The sequence below is a fragment of the Microtus oregoni genome, unplaced genomic scaffold, assembly GCF_018167655.1.
Source record: "Microtus oregoni isolate MIOR12 unplaced genomic scaffold, Mior012 000026F_ref0000081, whole genome shotgun sequence".
Lineage (NCBI taxonomy): Eukaryota > Metazoa > Chordata > Mammalia > Rodentia > Cricetidae > Microtus > Microtus oregoni.
In genome coordinates, this window is record NW_024543085.1 from 34,250,525 (window position 1) to 34,273,077 (window position 22,553).

The 22,553-nt window shown below is 47.7% G+C and overlaps 1 protein-coding gene across 1 annotated transcript in view; it reads left to right on the forward strand.

Moving 5' to 3' along the window:
- Positions 1–1,537: 1,537 nt before the first annotated feature.
- The window catches only part of Tbxas1 (thromboxane A synthase 1), a 164,755-nt gene continuing 143,739 nt past the window's right edge, over positions 1,538–22,553 (forward strand). Inside the window, exon 1 of the mRNA XM_041675654.1 lies at positions 1,538–1,751. Within this exon, the coding sequence (XP_041531588.1) occupies positions 1,663–1,751 (89 nt within the window). The 5' untranslated portion in view covers positions 1,538–1,662. The remainder of the gene's footprint in view (positions 1,752–22,553) is intronic.

Consider the following 22,553-nt stretch of genomic DNA (forward strand, 5'->3'; position numbering starts at 1 on the left):
CATACAGCAGGCTCTCCCCAGCTGGCATAGCAAGGGTTGACTATTGTGCTTCATGTTCTTACCAAAGTTCCGTTCTGACTAGACAGCGCTCACACAGCCCTGAGCACCTCCACTGTACCAGACCAAGATAAAGCTCGATTTCCCCAGTACTTTTCTTTATGCCTAGGCTTTGTCCATCTCTTGTGTCACCACCCCCATCTGGAGCTTGTACTAGGAGTCTGGAAGGTAGAGGTGGTGTCTCCCACTCCCCTTTCACATCTATCCATTCAGATTTTCTGCAGTGTTCACCCCAAGTCTCGGTTCCAGCTACGCAGTCTGCACCAAGCTTTGTCTCTGGACAAAGGCGGCGAGCAGTCTCTGAAGTGACCTCTCTGCTTTTCTCTAGGACTCTTTCAGCTGTAGCTTGAAGGACCTGTGGTGAATGAGGTATGGGAATAAAGTGAGGCTTCCGGCTGTGGCACATTCACAAATGTGTGACCTCTGCAGACACCGGCTCCTTTTCTCAACTACCTCCCCAGTGGGTCTGTACCCCAGGCTCATGTACCCCATAGCCCTTAAGCGGTAGGAAGACTTCCCCACTGTCAGGCCTCCATCCGTGTCCTCTTTATACACGGCTGGTGCTCTTTCTCAGGCAAATCTCAGCCCTTAGCTTTCTCTTGAGGTTCCCCACACTATACCCCCTAGCGGGTCACCCCATGGGCTGCCTCGCAGTTCCATTTTCAGGACCTTCCCAGCATGGTTCTCCACTAGCAATTATTCCTTTATTGTATGCATGTTTACTCTTCATCCATCTGCAAAGAAAATTCTCCAGGACTGGGTGCCAGCACCATTTGTGAGTAAGGCAGACACTGGCCCCATCTACGCTGTGTGAGTGGTCCCCTCCTCATCCTGCCTCCTATCTAGTCTCAAGATGAAGCACACTGACTCATGAGCAAATAAAACCACCCAATGGCTTTTATCAGATCAGCTCAGAGCTGGAACAATCAACCCACGCACGACCGACCATGCGAGCTTTTAGACAACCAAGAAGCCCGCCAACTCATGCTGACAGTGCCCACCCGAGGCAAGATCCGTGCTCTGTGCCTGCGCTCTGAGCATGCCTCTGAGTCAGGGGCTTCCTCTTGATGCCCAATGAACTTTGAGGTAATTGTCTGCAAAGCAGCGTTTTCCGTGCAGCTGCTGTCTGGCCCCCAGGTTCTGTGGGACATCCGGAGTGCCCGGATCGGTATCATCCCTGACTTGGCTTGACAAAAGTGTCCAGAGGGAACTCACAGAGGAGTCCTCTCCCTGAGGAATGCTTATTAGAGCAGCAGTCGATGGCTCCAACCATTTTGCTTCTCAGTGAACATGGGGCCCCTGTCTGTCTGCTGCTGTTTCCAGGGAAGCTAACATAAATGTTTATTGACAACGCAGTCATCAAGAAAATAAAGTCGCTGATTCATTGCCTTGCCCCGAAACCCGTTGTTTCTCTCACTGCTTCCTTCCTCTTTATAAAGACACACTCTGAGGGAGAGCACATTTGGGGGACCCACTGGGTGTGATGCGTCGCTGGCTACCATTTCTTTCTCTACCACCTACACACAGATCAGGACTCCCATAAGGGTAGCAGATCAACCCGATCTTTCCTCCAGAGGACCACCCCTCTGGGGTCTCAGAGAAATAATGGAAGTTTTGGGGTTTCTCGAGTGGGAACCGAGTGGCACCGTGGTGACTCTGACCCTGTCCGTGGCTCTCTTGGCCCTCCTGAAATGGTAAGTGCAGCCCACCCTAGGGACCGTGACATGGCGAGAAACGTCAGCATGGAGCCTGTGCTGCCAGGTGGGGTGTGCGGGCATTTGTTTTTCTTCTTCTTGTCTAATCTAGAGGGAGTTGAGTATTAACACCGCTTCAGAATTAAAAGCAAACAGCCAGGTTAATCTTTTGCTAAAACGCGTGAGAGCCAAGTGTCAGGAAACGCCAGTGGTTCAGCGACTGAGACGCCACACGTAATTAAGTCTGAAAGAGGGAAGGAGAAGAAAATTGCCAAGGCATTAGGCATGGCTGAAAGTGTTTCCTCAAACCCTGTCATATTGTCTCGCCTTGCTTTCTGAAACCCTTTCTTCATGTTGAGTTTACAACGGATTCAGCCCCCTGGTTCATGGCTTATTAAAGACATGTAAGCTCTTTGGCCGACAGACTCTCCAGCAAGCTGGTGACAGGGATGTCTGCAGGTTTAGGGACAAAGTGACAGAGTGAATTTTCTAATTTTCTGCTATGTTACGGAAGTGAATACGTTCCAAACGAGGTGCGCAGCACAGTGCCCAGGAAGCTGGAGGTCCTGAAAGAATCTTAAACTTGAGCTCCACCGCCACTCCCCTGCGGGTCTGTTAATTCAACAGCCAATTTCTTAATCTGGCCCTAGTGATGTCTGTAAAAGAAAGGCCTCACAAAGAGCTGTGTTTGTGTCTGCCTGGCCTGTCAGCTACCCTCCTTAGCATTGCCTCTGTATTCCCAACCACCTGGATTTTGCTCTCTCTGGGTTTTAAGGGGAAAGTGGAAAAAATAATAGAGCTGGAAGAGAGTTTGAATTTATGTTTCTAGGGGTAATAAAGCCTCCTGTAGATTAATAACTGGGAAGGCACTTTGAAAAACATCAAGCATTATGCAAATGTGAGGTATTATTCTTCTGGAATTTGCATAGCCGAAAGTGGAATGCGCGTTTGATGTTCTCTGATGATGAAATGACTTCTTGGAAATTGGCTCTGAAACCCGGCTTCAATCCCAGTGCTCTTTTGCTTTTTAACTGGTTTAATTATTTTTTGAACTTTTCTGTCTCAGCATGGCTTATCTGGCGCGGAAACCAGCCACACATACAGACAAGAGCAAATGGTAGCCACTCGCCCCCAAGCCTAAGCATCCTCTTCGGTGTGATCTTCTGCTCTGTGGAATCAAACCCACAGTTTATGACATACAGTAGGAGCATACTAGATGCCAGCCGCCGTGATAGACTCCTGCCTGTGTAACCTAAAAGCAGAGAAAACATGATTGGGTCCGGGGGAGATAGCTCAGAGCACATGGATAGCATGTGGGGTGTCCTAGATTTGAACCCCCACACTGTAAAAGAAAAGTCCTTAGTGGATGGCTTTATGCATACTCTCATTTCTTACTATTGTTCTGATTATGGGCTGGGGGAGGGGGCGGCAGAATCCCTGGCACTACCTAAATACTGGGTGTGGTGGCATAAATCTGTAACCCCCGATCTGGGGAGGTCGAGGCAGGAGGATGAGAAGTTCAAGGTCATCCTTAACCAACCCAGACCGCCTAAGATCTTGTCTCAAAAAAAAAAAAAAGAAATGTTTATTAATGCGACTTTCTCTTCATTGGCTGTGTTCTGTGGCACTCAAATCCTGACCCACGTGAGTCGTCCAGGTGGTCCTGCAGCATTAGTGCCTCCCTGCACACACTTCTGCATTCCCTCTCGGTGCCTTTCTCATTTCTGTATTCCGAACTCTCAGCTCTGCGTCTGACATATAGCATGGCCTCAATAAATGTTTGATGGGCGAAGTGAGCGGGCCGCATATGTTACCATTGCTCTGATGGTGGAGAGGGCCCGTGTCCTGCCTGATAAGCGGCATAGCTGGGTGTTCCCAATCAGCTTTCTGCAGAGACTCATGGCCACACCATCCGGCACGGCAGCTGTGTGTGTAATCTATTCCCAGGCCCTATTAATAGCTGGGTTCAAAGACGCGGGGTGAAGACAGAGGCGCAGAGCACAGGTGGTGAATGGGAAGTAAGAGTTTAGCTTCCATTTGTTATCACAGAAATATTTATCGACCTGTTAATGTGTGCTAGCATGGTGGGAGGCCCTAGCAGAAGGTCAGGGGAATGGGAGATCTGGATCCAACGAGTCAGGGAGGGGGCAACATGGTGTGGTGGAGGTGGGGTGGGGGTTGAGCTCAGTGTCTACAAAGGTGAAAGTCGCTGGGGAGGAAGGTAGCCCCCAGTTTGATTTTGGTGAGACTTCCAACCCTCTGGCTACATCTCCTGTGAGCATCTATGTATATATGGGGGTTGTGTCCCAAGGAGAGGGGATCAAAGGTCAGGAATTTGAGGTACAGAGAGACCCTCATGGTACCCAAGAGCAATTGTAGAGAGTGCTGTGGTCTAGTGGGAATCTACCAAGGGTATCCACCTTTTGATATTGGCACCCAACATCGTCATCTGTAAAGTTCACAGCTGAGAACTATGCAACCGAGTTACAAAAGAAAACCACACACACACACACACACACGCACGCACGCACACACACCTCATGTTTTAAGTAAGTTCAAGTCAGGTGGTACTGGCCCATGCCTTTAATCCCAACACTCGGGTTGTAGAGGCAGGCAGGGCTCTGTGAGTTCGAGGTCAGTCTGGTCTATAAGAGCTAGTTCCAGGACAACTCAGTGAAACCCTGGCTGGAAATAAACCAACAAATAAATAAATAATTTAAGTAAGTTTAAGATTTTGTGTTGGGCTGAATTCATGGATATCCTTGGTTAAGTGTGTCCTGTGGAATGTCGTTTGGAGGCACCGACCTGACCTCCTTTAGGTGTTCCCTCTGACCAGTCCAGGGGACACTGAAATGGGCAGCCTATGTGCAGAGCAGATAGAGGCACCAGGGACCCCAAGGTTGCATCATGTCACCTCCAGTCTGTGAATTCTTCAAGGCTTGTGCAGGATCTCCGTTCTCATTGCAATTCTGGAAGCATGGAGCTCGTGGCAGAGGACTCTGCTAATGTCTGGCTGAATGAGGTCAACTTGACAAGTCTATATTCATCAGCTCCAGATTCCCGGAGTGGCCTCTGTCGCTTCAGCCACTCCACCTCTCCAGTCTCTCCCGACAGTCTGCACACTGGTCACACTCAACTGTGCAGTGCTGCAAGTGGCAGCACCCTTTCCTCTGCTCTTTCCTTCAACACAGCTCAGGGGTGTGATCCTGGCGGAGCATCCCTCCAAGTCACTGAGAAGCCCACCTCTGCCTGCTTCTTCTTTCACTCCCAATGCCTGTGGCACATAGATGTCTGATAAACACTGGCAGGAGGCCCCGAGTCTACTTTTGACTTTTGTTAGACTTCATGGTTGCACAGAAATCCAAACCTTCTGCCACGAGTCTCATTTGCTTCCTGAAGATCTCGTGTGTGTGGTGTGAGGCAGCTTGGTGCCTGCCTTTATAATTATTGCAGCTCGACTGTTTCTACTGCCCTGCTCACCTTGTATAGCCAAGACGAGGGTACATTGTCTTCTTATATTATTCCCTACCTTATTTATTGAGACAGGGTCTCTTACTGAGCCTGAAGCCCACTGATTCTGCCATACCTGTTTTCTTACATCCGATGCTAGGGATCCAAACACAGGCCTTCATGCTTTGCCCACGGAGCCATTGTCTTATCCGCATCAGATGAGAGCTCCCTTGTCATCTGGTAGTACAGCTGAGTGGCAGAGCGCTTGCGTGGCATAAATAAAACCCTGGGTTTCATACCCAGCTCCGAGACGGGGGTGGGGGATAGACATCACTTTTCTGAATAGAATTGTTTGAAACTCTTACTCCAAGAAGTAAGCTGAGTTGAATATTGCACCCTTAAGTACTAGTGTGTTTCAACTTTCAAGCAATGCCTGAGGTCTGGCAGCTGGATTCCTGGGGTAGATAAAGATGTCTTTATCCTGTTAGAAAGAGTGTGAGGAAATATTAATAATAGGTTTCTTTCAGTGGTGGGGTTAGGGGAGATTTTTTTTTCTTCTTTTAGCCTTTCTATAGCTTTCCTATTTCTTTAAGGAGTGTGAATACTTAGCAAAAAAGAAAGAGTAATTTTGCCTTTAAAAAATGTAGAATTGGAAAATTCTGCTTTCAACAAGTACAGGGCACACAGAAAGAAACTGTGTACTTTGGGTACGGAAGTTTGGAACCTGAAGTGTCACAGTTTGGTGGGGGGATTGGAAGGGTGGTGTGATCAGGTGTGATCAGGTGTGATCAGCATGGAAGGCGGTATGAAGATGGCAGGCAGCACAAGCCCTCAAATATGAACATGGCGAAGGGGAGGGGTCTATCTTGGGTAGGTGGAAGGGCTTTTAATGCCAGGTTTAAAACTCTGGTTTCAGGCCCAGAGGTGTGAGTTGGTTCAACATTTACATAGGAATCTGAGTGAGGTGGTGTGCTGATAAGTGCTTCTAAGTCTAGTTTCAATTAAAATGTGTTTGAGGATTATTAGGATTTGAGATTATCGTGGAACACACCACCCATGTGCGCAGAAGTTTCTCAGAAGAGAGCTTGCTTTCTGTATGGGAGACCGAGTTCCATTTCTAGGGCCTTATCTACTTCCAGGACATATTTAAGATAAACCACTGGGGTAGAATGTGGCTGCCAGATAAGCCCAGAGCATGGCAGAACAAGAAAAATATTTCAGTCAGCCCTCTATATGGGCCTGTATTCATGGATTCAACCGACCCCAGGTTAAAATACAAAAACAAATGTGGTAGAAAGTCCCCCCCCCCAAAAAAAGTGCTGGGAGATGGCTCAGGGGTTGAGCCTATGGTGCTTCACCTCTACTGAACATGTGTGGATTTTCCCTCGCCATCATTCCCGGAACAATACAGCATAGTGTTTACTTAGCACGTCCACTTGTCGCCGTGGCTACTCTAAGTCATCTAGAGGTGATTGAAAGCACAGAGGGGAATGTGTGTATACAAAGCCTGAATCATTTTCTGTAAGGGACCAAAGAATCTTGTGTTTTGATGTCTGTTGGGGGTCTTGAAAATTAGGCCATGTGGACACCAAGGGACACTTGTGTTTTCTGATACAATCGAAGATAGAGGAAAAAGTGCCCAGGATCACAAAGTCGGTATTCACGGGCTGAAGAGCAGTTTGTTTGCCATTCCTGGGTTTTTGTTTCTGACAATATTTGGAATGTTAGATCTGAGGTAGGCCTGCCTTTCTGGGAGATTGACAGAAGATCAAAGGCCTTGGAAAATGCCGCAGGAAAGAAGCCTATTCAACTTCATTCGCTTTGGCATTCCCACCTTTATTTGACGGAGTGATGCTGTGTCAGCCATGGTGGGAGGGAAGTCAAGCCCTTTCCCTGGGAAAGACAGCTGGATGCATCTATGGGCTGGTGAAAAGGAAAGACTGCTACCGAGGGGCTGAAAGAGTCAAGCTACCCTTTTGAGACCCTCAGGTTCCAAGGGTGGATGTGTTGTTCCCTATGGGACAAGAAAGCTAGGGAGCCTAGTGGCAAAATTAGGGCTCACAATGAGTTCTGGCTCAAAGTTCAACATCAGAGGAGTGGCAAGCAGCACATTGGTTCGGTCGGGTGGCAGGAATGCTGCTCTGGGCTTGAGTCAGTGCCCTTGCCATCCCAGGCACTTGGGCACAGTGTAGGCATCAGCAAAGATGGCCGCAGACCCTTCTGGACCTGGACGGCTTTGGCATTGTTCAGTGTAGGGCTATGTGGACCTAGATACTCTGCTACTGAAAGGTTGGCTAAACCCCAAATTATCTACAAATGGTGATTTTTCCTTTTGTCTGGACATCCTACTCATTCTAAGTGGCAGCCCCAGGACCTGACAGAGTGCCCCAGAAGCCTGGAAGTACACCCCAGAAACAGTGTGGGGGCCCTCACTGGAGCCTTGTGAATGACTCTTGTTTCTCCTCTCCCAGTCTCAGTCCTTCAGCCCTTGCTTTTGTTTTTAATTTTTCCTTTCTGTTTATGCATGTTTTGTGCATATATGTCTACTACCTGCATGCAGTACCTGAGGAGGCCAGAAGAGGGAGTCAGATACCCTGGGACTTGAGTTATGGAAGGTTGGGAGTGACCATGTGGATGCTGGGAATTGAGCCACAGTCCTTTGGAAGAGCAGCCAGTGCTCTTAACAACGGATGCCTCTCTATGAACCCTTAACCTTTAGCCTTTGTTTTTATTGCTGATTTTTTTTTTAATTTTTATTTGCAGAGACAGGTTCTCACTACATAACCCTGGTTGGCCTGGAACTGGCAATTAGATTAAGCTGACCTCAGACTCATACAGATTCCTCTGCCTTTCCCTCCTGAGTTCTGGGATTACCAGCATCACACACTTCCACGTGTGACCTGTTTTTGTTCTTTCGAGACAGGGTCTCATATAGCTCATGCTGGCCTCTAATTCACTACGTCGTCAAGGATGACCTGAAACTTCTGATCCTCCAACCTCCGTCTTTTGAGGATGACAGCTGTGTACCGCTATGCCTGGCTTTAAACAGTCTTGGGGATCAAACCTAGGACCTCGTGCGTGCTAAGTAAGCACTCTCTCAGCTAAGCTACGTCTCCAGCCCTGTCAGCCTCTCTGAGACTCGACTTCGCCAGCAGATGGGCCTTTAGCTGGGGCTTGATGCTCAGGGAAGAACACAGTGGGCAGTTTAGGCGAGGGGGACTATCTCAGGCGGGGAAGGATCCCAGGCAAAGGCCCATTAGAGGTGGTAACTTCCGGAGAACAGCACATTAAGAGTGTGAATAATAGACACTTTAGAAATACGTTTCAAAGGCCGTGGATAATTCCCAGTGCCTCGGAGCCCCTAGAGAAGAATGCGCGCTGCTCCCTGTTTTTGCTTTTTTTGCATTTTTGCTTGGAATACAATGGGTACTTCAGTTTAATAAGGCACTGGTGAGTGTGGAGAGAAAAACCACGCCTGCTCACGAGAACTAGGTCTGCGCTTCCTCCAGGACTATTTCCACAGAATATTACGGGTTTTTTTTGGGGGGGGGGTTTGTTTTGTTTTCTCTTTTCAATAGTCATGCACAGTGTCTCTGTCCTTCTCACTTTATTGATTTTCCAGAGCTAGAGTGCGAGGTGTGACTGTAAAGCAACGTGACTGATTATTTTAGCATGCGCACCAGAAGTTATGCAGCCAGATGTATTTTATGACCTTCAAAGGCATTTTTCTGATAGGCTGAGCCCTTGCGGCAGATCCAACCCATCAGGAACTGTGTCCTGAGGACACAGGGTGTCTAGATGTGGGCTCGGGGAGCCCCTGGGCACAGTGTCTTTGTTGAGAGAGGATTGGTCCTTAAAAATAGCTCCCAATTTGGCAAATAGGTGATTAAGCTGGCTAATAGTATTTGCTATCTGAATAAAAGGTGATTATAAACAATAAAGCTTCTGGGCACTATTTGTTCATCCAGGCAAATGAACCAGTTGTGGAAGACTTTGAATTCTGCCCGAAGGCTGAATTCATTGGGCAGATGATTGTTGTTGTGGGTTTTTGTGGTTTTAGTTTTTAAGAAAACTGTGGCCATATTCTCGTTCCTTATGGTCATTCCTTCTCTCTGTGTGTCTGATTGTTCTTGTATGTGCACATTAGCGTGTGTGTGCACACACATGTGGGCATAGAAGCCAAAGATCAAAATCAGGTGTTTTCTACAATTGTTAATCTGCCTTCATTAAAAAAAGAAAATTATGTGTATGAACAAGTGTCTGGGTGGGAGTGGCAGATGCCCTTAGAGGCCAGAAGAGGACATTGGATTCCCTGGAGCCGGAGTTACAGGCAGCAGTAGGTTTCAGATGTGGGTAACAGGAATAAAACTGGGGTCCTCTGCAAGAGCAATACATGCTGGGAACTGCTGAGTCATCTCTCCAGCCTTTCCACCTTTTTTTTCTCTTTTGAGACAAGAACCTGGAGCTTGGGGTCTGGAGAGATGGCTCAGAGGTTAAGAGCATTGCCTGCTCTTTCAAAGGTCCTGAGTTCAATTCCCAGCAACCACATGGTGGCTCACAACCATCTATAATGGGGTCTGGTGCCTACAAGCATACACACAGACAGAATATTGCATACATAATAAATAAATAAATACTTAAAAAAAAAAGCAGTTTGTCCAGGCTGCTGCTAAAAAAAAAAAAAAAGAACCTGGAGCTCATGGTTGGGTAGCCAGAAAATACCAGGGATCCCCTGTCCCTGCTTCCCCCCCTTGCTGGGGTTCTAGGCGTACACTGGCATGTCTGGCCTTTTACATAGGTGCTGGGAATCTAGATTCAGGTCTTCATGCTGTGTGGGATGCACTTTCCTGACAATGTCCCATCCTTCCTTTCCTTATCTAGAAAGGGATTTGGGCTTCTGGTGGCATCTAGCCTTGAAGCAGGGGTGTCAGTTGCTTTTATGTTGTATGACCACCCCACTTAAGGGGTGGGGAGGTTTACTTCAGTTCAGGGTGGCCCTGGGACACCTCACCCTATGGTGATAGGAGCTTGCAACATGGCCACTTACCATCTTTGTGGATCAGTAAGCTGAAACCCAGGCCAGAAGCTGAAGGGGCTATTACCTTCCATGTTCACCCCCAGCAACCTACTTCTGTTAGCTAGGCCACAGTCCCATAGGGTCTACAAGTATCCAGAATAGTGCCCACACTGGAGACCAGGTATTCAAACACACTAGCTGTGGGAGTCATTTCTCATTAAGAGCATATCAGGCAGAAATGAAACAAGAATCTCACTTCTTACAGCAATGAAGCAAGTGTCAGTTTTATGCCTGTGCCTCCCTGAGCTACTCAGGTACCCGCTTGACTCTGCTGAGGAGGAAGTGGGAGTGGCTTTCCCAGAATGCTACTGAGTGTTCCCTTCCCCCATCCCCAGATACCCCAAGAGCAAACAAATGGGCTACCCTTTGCTATTTAAGTTATTTAAAGTACGTACTCATCTTTGGGGATCCCTGTAGTCTTCCAGGGACTTGTTCCTTGTGGCAGGGATAACTTGAAGGAAAAGTGTCTTTGGGGAGCCAAGAGATAAAGGGCAGATGATCACATGGTCATCGTCTCAGTTACTGGAGGCCTCATGTCTCCTGGCTCATCAGAAATGTGTGATATTGTACAACTTCCTGGTAGAAGGGGTGAGGAGGACTATGGATTCAGGGTTCCTCTAGAACTGGCATTTTTGGTTTGTCACCAACTTAAGCAGAGTCCAGCTCCAGGCCATACTGATGAGCTACCCTACCCCTCTTAGACAGCCTCACACCAAGACAAGCTTCTGAAGCTTTATTTCCAGGGACGGCCGGCTCCTGAATGAAGTCCCATCCCCCATTTTTCAAAGGATTTGGGAAAATGGTATCAGAGGTGATCCAAAAAGCTAAGCCAGCCTCCTAGAAACAGGGGCTTCTCCTCCACCCAAACCCTCCTTCCTGAGGCTGGCACAGACATCCTGGGGGAGAGAGCCAGAGAGGGCCAGCATTGCAACACACCACACCAGCAACTCCACATTCTGCTCAGAGAGTGCCTTAAACTCTTTCTGTCCTACTCTTCCGCCTGGCACACAGCACCTTCCTCTCTCACAAGCCCTCTTGCCAGAAAGTCTCCCCTGGCTGTTACATTACATCCTGTCTACCCTTCAAAAGCCTGCCTTAGAGTTCTTCTTCCATGGAGGACCCTTCAACCAGGCCAGTGTGCAACGAGCCTTGTCTTTCTGCCCCTTCCCTCTAAGTGCTACAACATTATCGTGTTGCAAGTACCTATCCTGTCTTCCTGACCGTATGTCCTGATGGAAGCATCTGAGTTAAAGTCACAAGTGTCCCGTAGCTGCTCAGCAGTCACCATTCTGGTGCCCAACTAGCTATTACAGCACCATTGCTTCATGGGATACTGTTACAGATATGGCCGAATGTGCACGTGCGTGTGCAAGGGAGGGCGGGATGAGTTTCCCTCCCGTGGGCCCACGGACGCCACTGCATCTCCAGCACCTGGCAAAAGGCCTTGCTTGTGACTTCTATTCGAAAGAGTAAGTTCTCTGTTCATTCAAGCAGTGAAGGGTTTTCTCGACTATGTCCTGGTCTGCCTCGTGGCTATGCTGTGGGCAGGGGTCCCATGAACTCAGGGAGGTAAAGCATTTGAAATGAGAGAACAAGACTAGGGAAGATGGGATGGGATGCATATGTGGTGGTAGGGGTGTTGCGTGGTAGAGCATCCCAACCCCTGGGGCGGGGAGAAGAGGCACGTGACCACTTGTAGAGTGGGAGCAAAGAGCAGGCCTTGTTCTGCCTTGTCCTATTGATCACCAGCCCCGTAGTGTAGAGCATCGGCATCTAGACTCTTCCCCAGCATCCACTGTTGATACGATTGTCCCCATAGGTCCAGTGCTCCATTGTCCCTACCACAATGTGTGTTTATGTAGGGATTGATTGATCTCGCCCATTGTAATTATTTAGCCACGAACCAAATGGAAGCCCTGCCAACGAGCAGAACTGATCAATGAGATAGTCAGCATCTGTGGGCCCAAGTTATCATTCTGCTCCAGAGCAAAAAGACTTGACATTTCAGGTACCCTGCACCCTCTTATTGTCAATAAATGCACAATTTACATTAGACTCCCTGAGACGGGGAAAATACTGCACACACCACTCTCCCACCTTCACAAATCAATAGGCAGTGGACCACGGGCTGCAGAGCGCCGAGGAGGGACCACAATCCGTTACACACCTCACCCCTCTCTGAGCACACAGGCAACGGGGCACTTTAGCAACTGCATCCCCTGGCAGGAGGGACTGCGGAGGTCAAGGGTGAGAAGCTCTCAGGAAAAGCGTCGTGCGCTGGGAATCAGCCAGACCTTTCATTTAGGGACCAACGATTTCCTGCAGAGTGATGTTGGGCAGGTCACATTTCCTTTCTCGTTTCCTGTGGGTAAGGGAAGGTCAACAGCCCCCCACTTCTCTGCACACACACAAACTTCCACCTTGCCGCGCATGGCTCTTTGGGACTCCGTCTTGGTGTCCCCCCCCCCCCGCGTCTCACATCCCCCCAGCCAGTCTACATTCCTAGGTGGCCCTGGACCCTGTCCCTCTTCTATCTGCTCCCCTAAGGCTGAAGACGCCTAGAGAATCTGAGGCTGGGAGCCTCCCTGTTTGCCCTGTCCCCAGTTCCTCAAATTCACTCTATACCTATAGTCAGGAGACCCCACAAGTAGCTAACTGCACCCCAGTGTGAAAAATAAGCCTTCCTTGGGCCTCCTTCCCTCAAATCAGCTCCTCCTGGCTCAGCTCACGAGGGCTCTTGGGGACCTGTCCTTGCCGGTGCCTCTCCTGTCACCTCTCAGCTGTCCCCCTTTTGTCCCCAGTTCCTCTGTGTGCGGCTGCTCACTGCCTAGTTCCCCTTGTTTGTGGGAAGTTGGCTTCCTTTCTCAGCTGACAGCTTCATCCTTTGCATCCCTAGGCTCTCCTCACACCTGTTACCTTCTCTCTTCCTGATCACCCAGCAGCTTCCCCACCTGAAGGTGGGTCCCCCAAGGGCAGGGGCAGGTATAACTCACTTTAGCTGGAATTCTCAGTATTCGGCCCAAGCACTCAATACCCTCCTATTGGGCACTAGGCACTCAGTGACCTGATCGACTGCGCTGAACAAAAAGACACAACCTATAGGACTTCGTGGGGCACAAACGAACACCCAGAACACTCAGTGCACTGTTCTTTGACACTGTGACTGTCACCTTAGGGAGCCACCACCCTCATCTGTTACAATCGTAAAAAATTTTTTTTGTAAGCCGTGCTGTACTGTAGTGTGGGTTGAAGTTCATCTCTGTCCTGTTGACTAGAGCAAAGATGTGAAGCACCGCCAAGTGGGCAGTTGAGCCCACTCAGGGAAACAATACACTCTCAAGACATTGGTAGCTTGCCAGTCCACAGACACCTTACTCGTGTCTGCCTCTCCCACTTTCTATGTTGGCTCAGAGCTTGGACTTTGTGATGACCTGGGTTCAAATTCTGACTGACCTTGACCTTAAGACCTTAAACAAGCTAGGTAAGATACTGTGCCTCAATTTACCCAAGTGTAAAATGTGTGCGCGCACACACACACACACACACACACACACGCGCACGGGAAGGCAGGCAGTATAGGGGTGCCGTGGGTAATTTTATCACCGCCAGAGTGCCACAGCCAGCTTCGGACCTCAGACCTATGATTTTCCATATGATGCAGCAGAGGTGGCCATACTTTCCTTGAAAGTGGGGGTGTTTTGAACAGTTTTCTCACTACAGCAACATAAACTGTTGTTAACCCATTGGTGTTGATGCTTCGTCCCTAACAGCTCTTACTTCAGAATCTCTTTCTTGAAAAACTGCTTTGTAAAACAACCCCTAACTCCGTCCACTTCCCAGAAAATGTTCACGTTTTCCCATGCCACCACTGCCATTTATCTGTCTTGAAGGGAAGAGCGCTATTTCTTTCCGTGTGGTTGCTGGTTTCCTTGCCTTTGGGTTTGAGAACTTGAAGTGTAAATGACGTGTGGCAAATTGGCACATAAACCCTGTGGAGCCTTCCTCCTTCCTCTCCTGACTGTAGGCACTGCATTTCCTGCTCACTGCAGCCCCACTGCAGCCCTAACTCTCTCGGTCCTTTACCGCGCTACCAAGTGAATAATGCAGTTAGCTAGCCACTAAACTAACCAACCAACCAGTAAACTAACCAAATAATAAGCCAGCTAACCAAAGAACTCACAACCCACCACTTACCCCTCTCTTCCTTGACTATAAGGTCTATCTGCCACCACTCTGTTCTTTCTCCCTATGCCAGCGAGGGCTCGAGAGAACCCCACACTTCCCAACTTGCCTTCCAGCTCTTGGAGTAGTTTGGTTTCTGTTTGCTATGATAAAACGTTGACCAAAAGCAACCTGGGGAAGGAAGGGGTTTGTTTGACTTATAGGTTACAGCCCATCATGAAAGGAAGTCAGGGCAGGAATGGAGGCAGGAACAGAATCAGAGTGTTGCTTACTGGCTTGCTTTCCATGGCTTGCTCAGCCAGGTTTCCCATACTATTCGTGACCACCAGCAGGCTTGGCATCACCCACAGTAGGCTCGGCCCTCTTACATCAATCCTAATCAAAGAAGTCTCCACAGGCTTCAGTGGTGCTGGCCTCTTGTTAATAACAGGTGACTCTTCTGCCCCAGCTGCCCAGAAGTGGCTGATTATTAATCAGACTATACCACCAAATGGTCCTGCAAGTCTTTTAAAGACTCAAATTTCCCTCTGAAACCTCACAAACCAGGCTGCATTGCCTGTACCACTTCCAGCGTGAGTTTACAAACTCCCACAGAACAGCTTTCCCAGCCCAGAGTTCTGGACTCCTTCCACAGTCCTGCCCGAAAGAATGTGGTCATACCTTACGATCCTGGTACCGACTTCTGTGTGAGTTACTTTCTGTTGCTACGGTAAAACATCATGACCAAAAACTAAGTTCATTTTGGTATATAGTTCTCGAAGGATGAGAGTCCGTCATGGTTGGGAGAGAACAGCAGGCTTGGCAGCTGGAGCAGAAAGCTGAGAGTTCAAATCTTCCATAAACAGGAAATGGTGAAAGCAAACAGGAAGTGGTGAGAGATAATAAACATTTGAAGCCAGACCCCAGTGTTGTGCTTCTTCTAGCAAGGCTCCACCTTCTACAGGTTCCACAGCCTCCCCAAGCAGAGCCACCAAGTGCCAAGATCCCCAAGCCTATGGGGGACATTCAAACCAGCCCAGCTCTGCAGGGGCTCCAGAGACTTTCTCACCATAACAGCTCACCACATATTCAAGGTTTTGTTTGTTTCTTTTATGTGCATTGGTGTGAGAATGTCAGATCCTCTAGAACTGCATTTATAGACAATTGTGAGCCGCCATGTGGGGGCTGGGAATTGAATCTAGGTCCTCTGGAAGAACAACCAGTGCTTTTAACCATTGAGCCATCTCTCCAGCCCTCATGTCCCAAGTTCTTAACCTCAATTAAAATATTCCAGTCCTTCTCTACCTCTAGCGTCTGCAGTCTTAATCCATGACACATTTAGTCTCTGGTACTGCTGGACATGTGTCATAGCCATTATTTATCACGGTCATTATTTGTGCATCATGAGTAAAAAGGCTCTGCTTACTGAGTTTTGATCCAGTGGTCTGATTTTATAGATGCAGAAATGAAGGTTCAGGGAAATTAAGTGAATGTAGCTATATCAGTCAGCTATTGCTGTGTAACAAACCACCCCAAACTCAGTCACTAACAATTACACTTCATTTTTTAAAGATTTTATGTATTTATTATGTGCACAGTGTTTGTTTGCATGTTTGCCCACAGGCCAGAAGAAGGCATCAGATCTCATTACAGATGGTTGTGAGTCACCACATCGTTGTTGGGAATTGAACTCAGGACCATTGGAAGAGCAGCCAGTGCTCTTAACCTCTGAACCATTTCTCCAGCTCTACATTTAGTTTTCCCGTGGTCTATGGCTCAGCTGAAGTGGCTGAGAGTGGGTTTGTGTCTGCTCCTTGTGGTTGTCACAGCTGAGGCTTGAGGAAGCTCTGTTCTGGATCATCATAAAAACGCAGAACACAGAAGAGGAAATAGCAACACTCCGGTTGACTCAGCAAGTTGCAAATTGAATTCTAATTTGAATGGATTGAGGAAGAAGACCACAGGCCTGTAGTGGAAGGTACTGATCTGGCCCGAGCCAAGAATGTTGCTGTGTAATTTTGATACAGAAAATTCTTGAAGAATTGACAGACTTCAATTGCCCCACATTCCAAGTCCAAGAGCAGACGTTTTGAGTGTTATTTCTGGCAAAACAACAACAACCAAAAAATAAAACAAAATAAAGCAAACAAACAACAAAGGCCACTTAAGGCTAAGGCACTTTTGGATTTTTATTAGAAGTGAAAACAGTGAATCTAAGTAAACCAGACACCAAGGAGGACTCTGCCAGCTGAGACAGTGACAGGGGATCATGGAGGTTCTTGCTGTGAAGAGATGAGCTGGCAGCAAGAGTTCCTGAAGCATAGTCCAGAATTCAGTGTAGGACTTAGACTGGACCTGGGCCTAGGAATTTCCAGCCAGACAAAGGACTGAGGACAGGGCCTGGCTGATGGTGGAGGGGGCACACTTTCAGGGAAGCTGAGTTCTCAGTTCCAGTCTGGGACAGCAGGGTGAGGGAAAGGGTGTCTGAAGGTAGAGCACCTGAGGAGACCTGGGTGCAGCCGTGTTTTGAAATGGCAGCCGGTGCAGACCCTTGCAGACTGTGAGCTGTGGTAGAGGACATGTTCCTTTATCTGTCAGGCAGAAAAATGTTGGATGCCAGAACTGGCTGAAATACAAAGTGCCAGAGATGTTTCCATAATCTCGTGGGTGCTAGAGCACCCTGGATTACTAAGGGAAAAATGTTTATTTCTTGTAATGACCTCTGGGTGTCAGTTGCTGGCTTTTAGAAGAAAGGAGGCATCCTCTTGTCCTGGGCTTGTGGCACACTGAATTTTACGTGGGTTTCAAAGATAGATCTTGTCACACTGCATGCTCCTCTTTGCCATGTGTGTTGTCCCTTCTCCCTGGGGACCTGACGGGAGACTGCACACCAGGGACTTTGTGATCCAGGATCAGACAGGGCTCCATTGTCTTTTTTACCTCTAATGGGGTTCTGACTAAACCCCGGAATATAGGTTAGTGTTGTCATAATGTGCAGGAAGAACACAAGAAAACAGGAAAAGCAGGACACTCAGTGTGAGCCCACAGCAAGAAGGCTTTGGAGTGGGGCTTCTTGCCTCACCAGCTCTGTCCTTGGGCAGTAAGGATACAGCACATATACACCTCACATGCCACATAACACAGCCCCACATGTAGATATTACATACACAACTAACCACTCCCCCATATCATACACACATAGTACATACTACATATACACAACATACATATCACATACAGGTATATAACATAAGTACCATATACATTATTCATGTAATAAACTCACATGACACATATATACTACATACAAATGATACACACATTAAATATATACCACATAACCCATACAGCACATACACACACACCATGCATACCACATATGAACACATATATTGTACTTATACCACACAAATCACATGCCCCCACCACATACACTATGTACTACTATGCAAGTGAATTAATGACCAGTTTTGATGGTCCTTGGAGTAGACTGACTGGTGTCCCCATATAATTAGTATCCACTGGAACCTCCAATATGAGGAAATAGGTCTCTGCAAATATAACCCAGTGTGGACAATGTAGTGGTTCGGAAGAAAGTGGCTCCATGGGCTCACAGGGAGTGGCACTACCAGGAAGTGTGGCCTTGTTGGAGGAAGTGTGGCCCCAGGGGCAGGCTTTGAGGTCTAGAAGCTCCAGCTAGACCTAGCTACTCTTCCCATTGTCTGCAGGTTCAAACATAGCGCTCTCAACTACCCCTCCAGCAGCATGTCTGCCTGCATGCTACCATGTCCAGTCATGGTGATAAGGGACTGAACCTCTGAACTGTAAGCCAGCCCCAATTAAATGTTTTCCTTTATAAAAGTTGCCTTGGTCATGGTGTCTCTTCACCATAATAGGAATCCTAAGACCCCAACCCAGGACCACTGTCCTTACAAAACAGATTTTTTTGATACAGATTCAGAGAGGCATGTCACAAAGTAGAGGCCACTGACAGGGTGGAGGCAAAGAGAAGTTTGGGCGACGCGGGTACGAGCCAGAGAGAGCCAACAATTTGCTCCTTAGCACCACAGTGAACCACAGGAGCAGGGCTGATATGGTCACATCCGCAAGGGGGAGGGTCTTAGTAAAATGTGCTCTAGGTGTCTCTCTTGTGATTCACCTTAATCCTGGCCTTGGAGAAGACTTTGAGTCTAAGCCCAGAGCAGGAAACCAGTCATCCTAAAAATGTACAAGATTGCTCCAGTCTAAAGGCTTGAGGCTGGAAGATGGTTTTCATGGCCCTGCCAAACCAAGGGGACCCCTGACTTCCCCATTCATCAGAGAAGCTCTTTCCTATCTCTCTGGTGTGGCACACATGCTTTTAAGTACCCGTTGACATGAACTCTGTGGCTTTCAGAACCCCACCCCAACCAGGCATTGGCTTCCTCGTGGCTTCAGGTATCCCTGATCTTTTAAAGACAGCTATGCTGTGAGGTCTAATACTGCAGCAAATCCACTCTTTCCCGGGCATTTCTTGGTGTTCTGCAGTACTGACTTGGCCCCGAAGAACTGGCGTTGGCATCTGAAGTGTGACCAGAAGTCCAAGGATACCTGAGCTGCCCATGGCCCTGGACGGCGGAAGAAGGGACAATGTAACATGTCCTGAAGGCCTTCAGGAGACCAAGGGGGGGGTCTGTCTGAATGTGAACAGGACCTTGGGAGAGATGGCTTGGAATTGGATAATTAGTTAGAAACACTATCAGGAGGTTGGTTTCTGGGGTGCCGTCTGGGAAGGCTGGCTCAGCAGCCTGGGGAAGGAAGTTCACTTTGCTGGTACTACAGAAGTCAAATTCAGGGCAGGAGGAAGTGCTAAGGGGTAGAAGCCAGTCACTGTCACTAAGTTCTTCAAACCCAGACAAGGCGACTCTGACCTCACGGTCCACTAAAGTCTCTAGAGCCTTCTCTGTGAGCGTCAGTGGAGCTGGGGACTTGTCTTCCTTGCACTTGGGAAGTTTGGAAAATACCGGCTCTACCTGAACTTCCCGCTATGCTCATGAAAGGAAAACAGGTGAAAATGTGTGCCCCAGCCCTTTGATACATTAATAAGAGCCCCACAGCTTCATTGTTTAACTGAGGATTGCTACCTCACCTGGGGTTGTTAGCAAAGCCAGAGGGCCTTTGTTGAGCTTGACAAAGTGATTAATACAGACTCTCGGTGAATTTTGGCTTCTCAACAGCTTTTGATGTGCTAAGATTCCCCAGTGAGAACAACACCATCAATTACCTAAACAAGCCACTACCTCCAGGCCTCGGTTCTGTGGGACTAGCCTGCTAATTGGTAAACTGAGCGAGAAGCAAGAAATGGCCTCCGAGGCCATGGCCTTAGCTGTGACCTTTCTTGGAGGAGCAAGGCCCTTTAAGTGACTCTGTGGAGATGCCACCTCTGACCTGAGGTGGCTGTATCATCCTCCACTTCCTGCCTTCTGTCCCCAGCCCACTTTGTTTGTCCAAGGCTCCGTCCCCTTGGCATTTTCTATGTGGGGTTGCATAACTCAGGTCCGGGGGTGGGGGTGGGGGGTCGAGGGAGGTCTGAGTTCTTGGAAATTAGTCTTCCTCAAGAGCTCTTCAGCTCCTGGAATCAGCCAGATGCAGCCAGGACTGCACATGGGCCATTGTGGGATGTCTAGACCCCTGTCTGCTGACCGGTACGAGAGGCAGCTTTTAAAAAGCAGGGGCTGGAGAGATGGCTCAGGGGTTAAGAGCATTGGCTGCTCTTCCAGAGGACCTGGGTTCGATTCTCACAACTGTTTGTAACTCCAGTTCCAGGGGCTCTGACACCCTCACACAGACACACATGCAGGCAAAACACCAATGCACATAAAAAAAAAATAAATCTTTTTCTTTAAAAAAATAAAAGCTAAATGCAGGGACTGGAGATATGGCTCAGCAGTTAAGAATGTGTAGAACACTTCTAGAGAACCCAAGTTCATTTCCCAGCACTCATGGCAACACCCCAACCGCCACAGCACCCCCCTCCTACTTCTAAAAAGTTAAAAAAAAAACTCTAATTTTAAAAATATTTAAGATGCTTGTATTTATACATTTAGGTAAGTCCTCCCTCTTGGTTTTTTGGGTTTTTTGTTTTGTTTTGTTTTTTTACCCTCTCAATCATAGAAGAGAGATGTTGGGAAGAGGCTTCCTACATATCTCTATATCTATTGGGTATGTCTGACCTGGTTTTTAAAATACTATTATAGAGGCTGGAGAGGTGGCTCAGTGTTTAAGAGGTTACACTGCTCTTGCAGAGGACCTGTATCCAGCACCCATGTGGAGACTCACAGCTGTCTGTAATTCCTGTTGCAGGGGATCCCATGCAGTCTTCTATTTCCGCATGCATGTGGTGCACATGGACTCACGAAAGAACATACACATACATAAAAATAAAAAATGCAAATAGAATTATAATTTATCCATATAACGAACCACCTTTCTGGGCTGTGTGTGTACGCACACATGAGGGTGAGCTTTTGTAGGCACACAAGGGTATGTGCACACATGTATGTGCACCTGGTGGCCAGAGGACAACCTGTGTCATTTCTCATTCCATAAGTGATGGCTAACCTTTTGACACTGTAAAATGTTGTCATCTACAAGGTCCCCACCTGAGTACCACACAACTGAGTTTAAAAAAAAATCACAAAATAACTCACATCTCCTGGTTTAATGACATCATAGGGAGAGGGCCTCCTTATAGGATTTGACTTATTTTTGTTGTGTTTCATTTTTTTCCAACTTAGCTTTTTTAAATTGATTTTTCTTGAGCTCTACATTTTTCTCTACTCCACTCCCTGCCTCTCCCCTCCCCTTCAACCCTCTCCCAAGGTCCCCATGCTCCCAATTTACTCAGGAGATCTTGTCTTTTACTACTTCCTATGTAGATTAGATCCATTAGATCCATGATCTCTCTTAGGGTCCTCATTGTTGTCTAGGTTTTCTGGGATTGTGATTTGTAGGCTGATTTTCTTTGCTTTATGTTTAAAAACCACTTATGAGTGAGTACATATGATAATTTTCTTTCTAGGTCTGGATTACCTCACTCAATATGATATTTTCTAGCTCCATCCATTTGCCTGCAAATTTCAAGATGTTGTTATTGTTCTTGGCTGTGTAGTACTCCATTGTGTAAATGTACCACATTTTCCTTATCCATTCTTCAGTCGAGGGGCATTTAGGTTGTTTCTAGGTTCTGGCTATAACAAACAAAGCTGCTATGAACATAGTTGAGCACATGTCCTTGTGGCACGATTGAGCATCCTTTGGATATATACCCAAAAGTGGTAATACTGGGTCTTGAGAAAGGTTGTTTCTTAATTTTCTGAGAAATCACCACACTGATATCCAAAGGGGCTGTACCAGCTTGCATTCCCACCAGAAGTGTTCCCTTTTCTCCACAACCTCTCCAGGATAAGTTGTCATTCCAACCTAGTTTTTATAAGAAACAACTTAGCACCATTTACCATATTTCTTGATTCATAACTACAGCTCAATAGTGAGTCAAATAACTATAAAAGAAATAACAGATTTCAGCTGAGAATGAACCCTCTGACTGGGACCACTTCTTTGCTGAAAGGTTTGGAACACAAATGCTTAATTCACTTTTTCTATCTGTTGTTGAACTTGTCTAGGCTGTGAATGCCTGGGCTCAGGATGTGGTGCTGGTGGCCCTGGCACCGTGCTGGGATCACACAGGGAGCCATGAAGGGAGCAGCTACCAGCATGGTAGCTCTCTCCATTCCTAACATACTGGGTACGCTAGCCCCAGGGGCCACGTGGGCCTTCTTACACTTCCTGAGGACAAACCACAACCATAGCTTGGACTAAACCCGAGGTCAAGCACCAAGCAGCACTTTGTGGTAGTGAATTTATGATGGCACACAGAGGTTCATCCGGCCCAGGCTACCACATGAGAAAGGACCAGTTGTGTGCCATCGGGACAAACCATCAGCCAGGCCACATTTCACACTGTGCCTTGCTCGGACCGACTTTGAGAGTCCTGTCTTCCCAACAGGGGCTGTGGACCATAGCTGGCACGTGAGGGTCTGATGCCTGCCTTAGGTCCGTCACCGTGAAGAACT